Source organism: Lithobates pipiens, unplaced genomic scaffold, assembly GCF_037356315.1.
Source record: "Lithobates pipiens isolate NorthernLeopardFrog02 unplaced genomic scaffold, aLitPip1_a1.2 Scaffold_22, whole genome shotgun sequence".
Classification (NCBI taxonomy): Eukaryota; Metazoa; Chordata; class Amphibia; order Anura; family Ranidae; genus Lithobates; species Lithobates pipiens.
The window spans coordinates 136,803,539-136,815,695 of record NW_027507784.1 but is presented as its reverse complement, the minus strand read 5'-3'; the positions used below and the strand labels follow the sequence as shown (position 1 = coordinate 136,815,695).

Sequence of the window (12,157 nt, the reverse complement as noted above, 5' to 3'; positions counted from 1 at the left end):
TTAAGGGAGGACCTGCAGGAAAAGTCAGGATAGCTACCTGATCCCAATTCAGACCTGCAATCACAGACGAGAGAAGTCTTTCTGCACCAACGTCCTCCGTAATGCTAAGAATCACAAAGAAAGCTGGGAGATGTAAAAAGATAGGTCACAACAAGCACCCAATTTTCACCATGCCCATCAATAGCTGTGGTGCCACGATGCATTTTTCATGGTACACTTTCTTTATACCATAGAAATCTTCTATGAAGGAGCCACTTGGTTAGTTGCTCGTCGGTCTTCCCCCGATTGCTGCCTTTCTGCAGTAGTTTATCTATTAATACTTTTAACACTGGTGCACAGAGTCTGTGTTTATTTGGGACAATCTTTTGAAAGGAAACTCCAGGCAAAGAAATAAGATAACAAGTGAAATTATTTTGTGTAAACCATTTTACATGGCAAAAGATTCATTAAAAAAATGGTCTGGTCTTCCAGTGAAATTACCTAATTTCACTGGGAAAACCTTTTGAAACTAAACTCCAGGCAAACATCTAAGATCACAAGTGAAATTATTTTGTGTAAACCATTTTACATGGCAAAAGGTTCACATTTATCATCACTTTGTCATGATGTATTTGCACTCAAAGTTGGACATCTTGCACTGGTAGTTTTTGGCTTTAGGTTCCTGGTGCCTCAGCAAGGTTAAAAACTTCATCTTCCTCCATGGCTTTTAAAAAAAAAAAATATTAACCAAAAGAAAGTAAATGCGGATCTGACACCTGCTAAAGGCTACTATATTTCAACATATATAAAATGATTTAAAATTCCAGTGCAACAGCAAAATGAAGGATATTATGCAATTTCTCATCACTGGCAGACCATATCAATTATTCCTCAGAATCGCTGTACATCCAACGGGAGAAGTTGCTGTCCTGCAGTAATGTAGCAGTCAAGGTATAGCCATGGCTGGCTTGATATATCTCCAGCTCGTTGGTGTGCAGGGGAGCTAATCCTTTCCCACTCTATCCAAAGCTAAGAAAAAAATTGGGATGGACAATTACGCTCTAATGTAACCCCTAGCATTAGGAATTAACTTAGTACATGGACCAAACAATGACTGTTCAGACATTTGTACTAATGTCGAGTGTTTAGGGCAATCATTGTGAATAAATGTGAGGGCTTCTGGCTGTCAATGGTTGCTAAGGAAGTGGCAGCTGCTGCATTCTTACCAACAAAGGAAATTATTTGGCCCCTTCACTTACATGGCTTGGAATCCCTGGGGAATAGAGGCAATTACACCATTGCCCAAACACGGCCTCATGGCATGTCACCACTATCCCCACCCCTTCCTTTCTATAGCAGATGACAGCTCATGGAGCTGTTATTTGGCTAGTGTTATTGTAGGTCATTGGTCAAGTGCAGCGGGTTGTTTTTTTTCCCCCCTGAGTTGGCAGTGGCGTGCATCCTAACTGATGGTGGATTTACAATGAAGGACATTTTTTTGAGATTTGTATTATTTAATAAAGGAATTGTCAAACATTTGAGTGTCTTTAGTTCTAGTTGACATTTTATTTTTGTGAATTAGTAGGGGTACTATCTATATCTATGGTAGCTGGGGTCCCCTTATTATTAAAGAGGATTTCCAGAATACAATAAGCCCCCCCCCCACCTCACTGACCCCCACAACCACTGTGCAGGGGTTATGAGGATGAGGCCCTTGTCCTCATTAACATGGGCTTTATTTTAAAAAAGATTTAAAAAAAAGAAAATATTTTGTGACCCCTTCCATGCTATTTTTGACATCCCCTTACCTATTAGCACACAAATGGGCATATTTAATTTAATAGATTTGGCTCCCATTGATCTTTGAAGTTCAGACAAACTGAACCCTGGGCAGTTTGGCTCATCAATACCTAGCACTAAACTAACAGTATATTCACCTTAATTGTAAGAAGTTATATCCAAACCAAGCAGCTCCCTAAGTGATCACTCCTGTAGGGGCTGAAATAACCGATCTGGCTTTTTAGACCAAGATCACACAATGCTCTTTAAAAATTCATGCAAGTACATGAATTGTAACACAAATACGGCTGTTCCTGGCTTCACGTAAACAATCAGATTGTGTTTCATCAGTACAGATTTGTTATTCTTTTGCTTGTCATTTTATTTTACTGAAAAATTCACACAGGTGGAAGGATGGTTACATAAGTAACCACATACCATGAACATTGTAAAATAACAGGCTTTTATTCTGTGAACATTGAGATTTGCTTTCTTTTGTAACAGGTAATTTATCTGACATATTCAAAGCTAATCAAAAAGATGGCGCAATAACAACAAATTATATATTAAAGACCAACACTGCTTATGGCTATAAAATATGTTATTAAATCCAATAAGCAAGTCTAATTCGTGCTACATGTAAACTTTAAAGTGAGCCCGGCCCTTGCTTTGCCCACGCACACAGGGCCATCTTAATAGCAGCATTAGCCCCTGGGCAAAGTAATGCACTTGGGCCCTACCAACCTGCCCCAATTTACGCACCTACTCTTAAGAATTAAAATATGAATAATTGATATAATTAAAAATATATTTATTAGTACTTTAAATAAAATCTATTTTAAACAATATCAAAACATGCCATGAATCAAGGACTAATCAACACAAAGGGCACCGTACAGGGGTGGATCAGGAGGGCACGGTTCTGGCATGCTGGCTGAGACATGGCCATTCTAGGTAAGTTTAATAAAAAGCGTGACTATACCAGAAAATCCAGGGTAGTTGGCATGTATGTTGTTAAACAAGATTATCATGGGGCCCCCATGCATCTTGGGCCCCTGCACAGTGCCCAGGGGCACCGATGCATTAAGACAGCCCTGCATGCACATAACCATATTAATACTTTCTGCACCTTAGGCAAATTATGTTGAGCTGCCCTCTTTTTCTACCTAAGATGCAAAGATAAATAACCTTGATATCAAATGTCTAAAATCAGATGACATAGCAACACAGGGCACACTGAGGCTTGGAATGGAAAGGCTGACAGAGACTTTGACTATAGTAGTAAGGAAAAATATTGGTTTACCAACTCAAATGAATAATCTGTAACTATACAATATTCCACAAGAAAAAATATATAGACTTGGCAAGGGTGGCACCAATAAAGACCCAGTCAGACAGCCCTGGCAGGCAGGGTGGTAATCAACCAATTTTTATTATATGGAGACATGTCACTGATGGGGCAGGGTGATGTGTGAGTGGCTGCATGCAGTCCTTGGTGACCCTACATCATCCTAGACATCATCCTAGTTGGAGTGGAGTTCTGGGAGATGTCTAGCATGTATATACACTGTCTAAGTCAGAGATTCACCAATCTATTGGCAGCCTTTGTCTTTTTGAACATCCTTTTCAGATGGAGCCAAATGTCAATTTTCTTAGTTATATTATTGCTCAAAAAGATGTGGAATGTGTTGGAATTAACTTAAATCTATTTCATGGCTTAAAGGTGCTCCTGTGCCAAGTTTAAAGTTGTCCTAACTATCTCTGGACTCCAAAATAGGCACCTCCAAGTGCCATCATCTAAGCACCCCCCCCCCCCCCCCCCCATCCTCTATACCTCCCTATTGGTCAGTAAATAGAAGCCTCATTGGACAATAGGGGAACGTTGGATATGATCAGAGGAGGGCAAGAACTCATCCTTGTGAGCTCCAATCAGAAAAACAGGTTTTGGGATTCCTTGTGTACTTGTGGTACTTGGAAGTGCCTGCCATAGAATCCAGGAACACTTTAGGATTACCACTGTGCACAAGTTGCTTTAAGTACAACTTCAGACATTTTTCCTTACCTGTATAAATCCCGACCTCCAATGCTGACCAGGTTGGAAAAGACACTGAGATCTGTCATATTCTTTGGCCAGGACTGTATATTAAGATAACCTATAGAGATTAAAGAACAATGGCTTAAGATCATTGCGCGTGCATGGTCATTTTGGCAATATTATAAACTTACAGTACTTAAAGCATCTTTAGTCTTTTATTTTATTTTTTTTACTTATAGAGCAGAGAAGTATCAGATCCCTGTCCCTTATTGCTGTCTGTGTCTCTGCTAAGGTGCTAGGGAGCTAGGGATAAGCACTCACTCACTTTGTCCTGATGAATATTGGCACCAGATTGGAAAGTGATGGGAAATCTAGATAGTTAGGTCTGTCACTGGAACAAGCATTGCACAGAAATCTTTCTATGTGGACATATGTTACACTGACAACTCTCTAGGAGGGAATTCCCCCTTACTTTACTGAGATATTCTCTCTTTGAGCTGTTGTGCCACATGAGACACTTTAGAAATAGTTTTGTTTACATGTGAGGCTGATGAGCTGCTGGACAAGTTCATATGGAAAAATGTCTATGCGATTTTTGGTCTAAGTCGTTTTTGAGTATCATATCATTTATCTATATATATTTTTTTGCACATTAGCACCTTTTGGAAGCCTAGGTTTTGGTTTCCTTTGATATAAGTGCATACAATTCCCGGACTAGGTTACATCTAACAATACCCATGCGATTTTGTGTTTAAATCGCATAGGGGACTATATTGCTTAATTCACACGGAGATTTCGTACTCAGCTGGTCTGGGATTATTGAACCTTGTTTTTGATAGAGGGTAATATTTTCATAAGTGTGGAAACAAGACATTTGAGATAGTTATTTGAGATATAGAGTACACTTTATGAGATTGCTGGTATCCTTAGGGTTTACACAAAAAATTTATTCTGGCCTTCTATTACTCCACAACTCTTTTCTAATCAAAGGTAGCGCCAGATACCCCGGTTTTCAGGTTTTTATTAAGCCCCCATATGTGCCCTCATAGCAAGCAGCTTGTCAGGGCTAGGTTTTCAGTCCTTCCTTCTCTGTGTTCAGGTTGCTCAGCTGTCGGCTAATTGCCAGAACTTATCGCTCCACAGTGGCTCACCTGTTGATCATCTCCTGCTCATCAGTCAAGCCCACAGTCAGCCCTGTCTGGCTATTTAAACTGCCTTGTTTATTTCATCAATTGCCTTTGCCTTGGTCAAACATATCTAGAGACTTTCTGCTGTGTTCCTGTTGAAGACTTGCCTGGCTGACGTCCATTCTGGTTCCTGATCCTATCTGCTGCCTCTGACTACGCCTATCTCTGGCTCCCCGATTTCCTGGCTTGTTCTGACTGCGTAATTTGGCTACCGAACCCTGGCTATGTTTTGACTACGTTTACCAGTTGTACCATTTTTACCATTTTATTAAAAGGTGTGATTTTTTACAGAATTTTCTGTCTCCATTTGTTTCATGGTTCCTAACAGTAGGCGAAGGCTATGAATTCCCCACAGACAGAAAAGTAGGCCTCATCATTTCTTTGCTTTCTGATAGAGCCTTGGCTTGGGATAACCCTCTATGTGAGATGCAAAAACCCAATGTCCTGACTTACCCACAGTCTGTGGTTTCCTTTAAAAGGGTTTTTGACATTCCTGTACACTGTACTTCCTCGTCTCCTGCTAGTGCTGGCTTCTTCTTTTTGAAAAAGAAGAGTGGTGAACTGAGATCTTGTATCAATTATAGGGGCCTCAATCACATAACGATTAAGAACGCCTACCCATTTCCATTGATTACGTAATTATTTGACCACCTTAAGGGAGCAACGGTTTTCACGATGCTCGATCTGAGAGGGGCATACAATCTTGTGAGAATCAAGGAGGAATGGAAAACTGCGTTTAACACCAGAACAGGACATTATGAATACCTCATAATGCCGTTTGGCCTTCGTAATGATCCTGCAGTTTTTCAGTTCATCAACGATGTCCTCCGAGATATGTTGCAGCAATGTGCGGTGGTTAATCTTGATAATATTCTCATATATTCTAAATCCCTAGAGAGCCACCACACAGATCTCTCCCATGTGCTACAGAGTTTGAGAGATAATAGACCATATTGTAAGTTGGAGAAGTGCGAGTTCCATCGTAAACAGGTTACATTTCTGGGTTATGCCATTTCTACTGCCGGTTTTTCTGATGGACCCAGAGAAATTATCTGCAGTTCTACAGTGGCCTCGACCCATAGTTCTACATCTGTTACAACGTTTTCTTGGCTTTACCAATTATTATCGGAAATGTATTCAGAACTTCTCTTCTCTGGTCAAACCCCTGACTGATATGACCAGAAAGGACGGTAAGCCACAGAATTGGTCTCCGGATTCCATTAAAGCCTTTGAGTCTCTCAAGGCTGCCTTTATTTCAGCTCCTGTGTTGGCACATCCTGATCCTACGCTACCCTTCATTCTTGAGGTTGATGCATCCGAGACTGGAGTGGGCGCCCTTCTGTCTCAACGTCCTACCTATGAGAGTGCTATACATCCTTGTGGCTATTTTCTAAGAAATAGTTTCCTGCAGAATGCAATTATGAGATTGTGCACATAGAATTGTTAGCTATCATTTTAGCCCTTAAAGAATGGAAGAGGCATCTCCTCTAAGGAACCACTGTGCTGGTTCTCATTCTGACTGACCATAAGAATCTCACATTCTTGTCAAGCTTCAATTACATAACCTCATTCTTACCCAGTACTAAGAATGTAAGTGCTGATGCATTGTCGCATCAGTTTTCATCCACATCCAAGATGGAGTCGGTTCCTGTGATACCTCCTCATCGTATTTTGGCTACGGTTTGTACCAGTCTCACTTCACCTTTGGGTGACAGAATTCTTGCCGCTCAGATCCATTCTCCTCCTGAGAAACCTTGTGACCACTGCTTTGTTCCTGAGAGTCTCTGCACCACTGTGCTCCAGACTTACCATTCTCCTAAGGCTGCTGGCCATCCCAGGAAGAATCAACTCATTTGGGCTATTTCTCAACAATTCTGGTGGCCCAGTCTCTGTGCTGATGTAGCCGCCTTCGTATCTACCTGTTCCATCTGTGCTATGAGTAAGACATCATGACACCTTCCAGTGGGCCTCCTACAACCCATATCCAATGGAGAGGCCTTGGACTCACCTGTCTATGGATTTTATTGTAGATTTACCCAACTCCCAGGGCAACACAGTTTTCCTTGTGGTATTTGACCAGTTCTTGAAAATGTCACATTGCATTCCACTTAAGAAGTTGCCTACATCCAAAGAACTGACATCAATTTTTGCTCGGGAAATCTTTCAATTACATGGGCTATCCAAGGTTATCGTCTCGGACAGGGGTAGCCAGTTTGTATCCAGGTTTTGGCAAGCCTTTTGTGCCCAGTTAGGAATTCAGCTTTTCTTCTCCTGTGCGTATCACCCGAAGTCCAATATAGCCGCAGAACGGGCCAACCAAGCCTTGGAGCAGTTTCTATGCTGCTATATTTCTGACCACTATAAAAGCTGGTCAGACCTTCTAACTTGGACTGAGTTTTCTCACAATAGTGCCGTCAATACTGATCCCGATTGCCTCAGTTTATGACGATATATGGTTTCCAACCATCCATGTTGCATGACTCATTTGTTCCTCAAATAATTCCTGCATTAGAGGATCATCTCCGCGATCTTCGCTCCACATGGGTGTGGGTCCAGGAGTCCTTGCGACATGCCAGTGAGAGGTACAGACTCGATGCTGACCTGTATAACTGTGCCTTCCTACCAGGTTGGGAAGAGGGTCTGGCTGTCATCTCATAACCTCTGATTTTGTGTTTCCTCACTGAAACTGGCACGATTTATTGGGCATTTCCGTACTCTACGTATGATCAATCCAGTGGCTTACACATTAGTTATTCCTTCTAAGATTTGTATTTCAAATGCTTTTCATGTCTCCTTATTGAAAACTTTGGTGCGCAACTGCTTTACCACTTCAGTACCACGTCTTTGCCCGATGCAGGTTGAGAATCTTGAGGATACAACCAATCATTGACTCCCATAGGTTTTGTGGTTGCATACAGTTCATTGGAGAGGGTACAGTCTGGAGGAATGCTCTTCGGTCTCATCCTCAGATGCACATGCTCCTGTCCTCCTCCATGCTTTCCATAGACGTTTCCCCTTCAAACCTGGAGGTTCTCCGAGGGGGAGGGGTCATTGAGGAGGGGGTACTGTCATGGCTGGGCTCTCAGTCCTTACTTCTCTGTGCTCAGGTTGCTCAGCTGTCAGTTAATTGCCAGAACTTATCGCTCCACAGTGGCTCATCTGTTGATCTTTTCCTGCTTATCAGCCAGCCCCTTCTGGCTATTTAAACTGCCTGTTTCATTTCCTTAATTGCCTTCGCCTTGGTCAAACATATCTAGAGACTTTCTGCTGTGTTCCTGATGAAGACTTGCCTGGCTGACGTCCCTTCTGGTTCCTGATCTTGTCTGCTGCCTCTGACTATGTTGATCTCAATTTCCCGATTTCCTGGCTTATTCTGACTACCTGATTTGGCTACCGAACCCTGGATGTTTTGACTACATTTACCAGTTGTACCATTTTTAACATTTTAATAAAAGGTGTGATTTTTACTGCATTTTCTGTCTTCATCTGTTTCATGGTTCCTGACAGGACCAGAGAAGAGGAGGATCAGTGCTGCTCTGTGTAAAACCATTGCACAGAGCAGGTAATTATAACATGTTATTTGTTTTTAATGTTCCCTTTCCAATCACTTTATGCCTGTCTTATTCACTGTCAACTAGTCCTAGGTTCCATTAGGGATTCTGTTGGTGTTCTATGCCATACAGCTGAATGACCATTTGATATGATACCTTTTTTTTGTGCTTGGAGTTACGTGTCACAGCCCCACCTCCTCAGTCATGCCTAGCCTATTTGTGCTTTTATAAACATCTTCTCACTTATATATTGTGTGAAGCTTGAGACTGTCAGAGCCTAAAACCCATAAATGGATCAAAATTTGACTGGTTCAGCGGGAACCAGATGAATTTCCATCTGTGTATAGCCCTCTCTGCGCCCCAAGCCCACCCTTTTTATTGAAGCCTATTTGAGCCTCTGGCTCTAATCACGTGCTTCAAAAAAATTAAAAAAAATGTAATCGATGCATCCGGCGCCCTGCGTATAGATTAGGGGGCCAGACACATGGATGGGGGGCGCACCCTTGCGCCCCTAATGGACAAGCCACCACTGTATATATCTTTCTTCAACAAGTTAACGTACATGGGGGTTAGGAAGGGGAAGGAGCACTTTTAAGAGTAGTTAGGTGTAGGCTGGAATTCTACTTTAAGAAACTGCTCTTCGCTTAAACTTCTGTCAGTTTATTGAATAATGAGGGAATTGTTCCAAAATGAACAGAATTCTCCTATTAGACATTTGTCTCGGCAGCAGGTTTCCCTATTGGAAGATGTGCCCTCATCCTTCCCTTCACTATCAATTTTTTTTTTTTAAATAGCTATACATGAACTTTATTTTACAGAAGAATTACAGAGCCTTTCGGGTTTATATTTTTTACTCAGCAGCACTGAAGCATAGATCCAGATACATGAAAAATATAGAAAACTTTACAGGCTTTGTCATTTGTTGGAATACTTTTTTTTATACAGAAAAATGGGAAGTTCTTGCATTTTCTTGAAGATTTTCTATATTTTATGATCAAAGATATCAAATGTTATATACTTAATACATTTTATAGGCAAACCAATTCAATGGTATTTGATTCCAAAACAGAAGCTGTGTACCTGTGATTTCTCTAACAGTGCGGAAGATATTCAATTTCTCTGGATCCAGCGCAGCTATGTTGTGATATGCATCCCTGGAGAAATACAAAAGATATGTGCTATAAATTTTCAGACAGCACAGAGAGCCACAACAACTGCAGTTCATAGGAATAAACACAAGAGGGCACCGAAAAAAGTCCAATCTTTTGTATTTAACATGCGGTCAGGCAATTTACACTTGCTGTTTAGTACACTAAGGTGTTAGGAATAGGAGCCTCTTGGAGACACCTGACATTTCTCTGGGGTGGACACTGAACATCGCTATCACTTTATTTGCTTTCAATATATATTTGAATTTAAAGCCATCTACCAGTACATACAGAATATAAAATAAAGCTCACTCATAATAGTGTTATATGCAGTAGGTAAGATTAACAGAATTTAGTGTATATATGTTCAGGATTAATTGATAAATAAACATTTAAAGTGTAATAACCTAAATCAGCCACCAGAAATGATCTTTTATTCTCCTGACTGCCCAAAGGTGATGAAAGATTAAATGTGTCTGTTTCTTGTTACTGTGCTTTAAGCATCATCTTGGTAAAAGCTTATTAAATAAGCTCAGTTGTGTTCAGAAGCCTTTATACTTTTATTTAATGAGCAGTAAAATTTTACAGCCCACTCTGCTGAAAAACGGCACTAGCAATACACAAATGCCAAGTAAAACTACGCTTTAAAATGCTTATAAACTACATTGCACTTATTTCATAAGACAGTGGCCATTTAAGCATCTTATGGGAGAAATAGACTATATATATATCTACATCTATAAATATCTATCTGTCTATCTATCTGTCTATCTATCTATACTCTCTCTCTCTCTCTCTCTCTCTCTCTCTCTCTCTCTATATATATATATATATATATATATATATATATATATATAGAGAGAGAGAGAGAGAGAGAGAGAGAGGCCAAAAAATGAAATTTAGCAAAACAGTAGCTCTAAGGGGTTCTACAGCATATACAGTATATATCACTCTAACTAAAAAGTTTCTAACTCATCTAACTCATTGAGAATAAAATTTGACAACATTGAAATCCTTCTTCTTAGCTTGAATATCAAATCCTCCCTCAAGCACTATAGACCGTTCAACGAACCAAGTAATTCAGGTCATATTAACAGTCAGATGACGTAGCCTATTTCCCAGAATCACTTGAAGGTAACATAACGGAAATTTATGAAATTAGTAATAATTTTCATACAGTTGCTAGTGTGCTCATGTCAGCTCTCAACTGGGCTTTCAAGCCCCCCAAATAGCTGGTACCGTGGCTAATCACATGCATAGCACCATAGCAATGGCAAATCTAAACAGAGGCGCAATCCTCAGTGATCAAGGATAGGGGGGTTTGGTTCAGCTTTTAAAAAATGACAACAACGGCCATTAAAACAAAGCACACATGGAAGTCACCAGGTCAGTTTATCGAATAGCTTCTGGCTATGCTGTGCAAGCTTTGTAACGACATTTCAAGTTGTTCTAGGATTTGCGGCGCAGCACCTATTAGCATCTCCCACCCCTCCTTGTGTGAACTTCTGCCCTGCAAGACTGCACGTTCAATTTCAGTGGCTCTGAAATAACTGTGATAGCTAAGCCAATTCACTTATAATTATTTCAGAGTCCCATAGTAACAGTGACCTGCCAGAACCTTACTCCTTTAGTATTCCTCAGTCACAGTGTCCTGACAGGACCTCATCACTTCTCCATTCTTTTACTTTAATCTCTGAAGTGAGACAGTTACAAGTGAATATATATTTTATCTCAAGGTTATTTACAAGTCCAGGATATTGCTCACACACCAGCTCATTAACATGATTCATACTCAGACACCAAAACTTTTTTTTTTCTTGCTTGCTAAAAATCACTCGGCGATACTTCTGAAATTAAATTCCATTTCAAGCAGAGACCCAGCTGGCGTTTAGTTGACAAATCCCTAAAGTTTTCCTTTTTATTTCTCTGCTAAAACAAAATTGTACAGTGTTTGGTGTGAGGACCAGCAGGAAAGATGCTTTATTTACCGTTGAAATATTTCCACTCCAAGAAATGGCAATTGGCCATTGTCAGTTCGATTGTTATTTTGTGTTATATGTTGCTGAAGGGAATCCGCGTCCTCTGACATTATTATTATTAATATTATTATTATACAGAATTTATATGACGCCAACAGTTTGCGCAGCGCTTAACAAAATAAAGGCAAACATTACAGTTACATTACAATTTGGTACAAGAGGAATCATAGGGCCCTGCTCATTAGAGCTTACAATCTAGGAGGGAGGGTAAAATGATAGAAAAGGTAATATCTGTGGAGGATGAGCTGATGTTGAAAGTAAAAGCAGTATAGGTTTCTTTAAAGAGAGAGGTTTTCAGGGATCATCTAAAGATGGATAGATTAGAGGACAGATTGGGGTAGGGAGTACCAAAGGTTGGGAGAAGCTCTGGAAAAATCCTGGAGGCGAGCATGGGAGGAGGTGACAAGGGTGCTAGAGAGCAGGAGGTCTTGGGAAGACT

General features: G+C 40.5%; 1 protein-coding gene across 2 annotated transcripts in view; it reads right to left on the bottom strand.

Moving 5' to 3' along the window:
- The window catches only part of ERBB4 (erb-b2 receptor tyrosine kinase 4), a 1,370,666-nt gene that overhangs the window by 421,907 nt on the left and 936,602 nt on the right, over positions 1–12,157 (bottom strand). For both annotated transcript variants that reach the window (XM_077448341.1, XM_077448342.1), the window contains exons 10-11: positions 9,612–9,685; positions 3,821–3,911 (exon numbers count right to left, since the gene is read on the bottom strand). In XM_077448341.1, the coding sequence (XP_077304467.1) occupies positions 3,821–3,911; positions 9,612–9,685 (165 nt within the window). The remainder of the gene's footprint in view (positions 1–3,820; positions 3,912–9,611; positions 9,686–12,157) is intronic.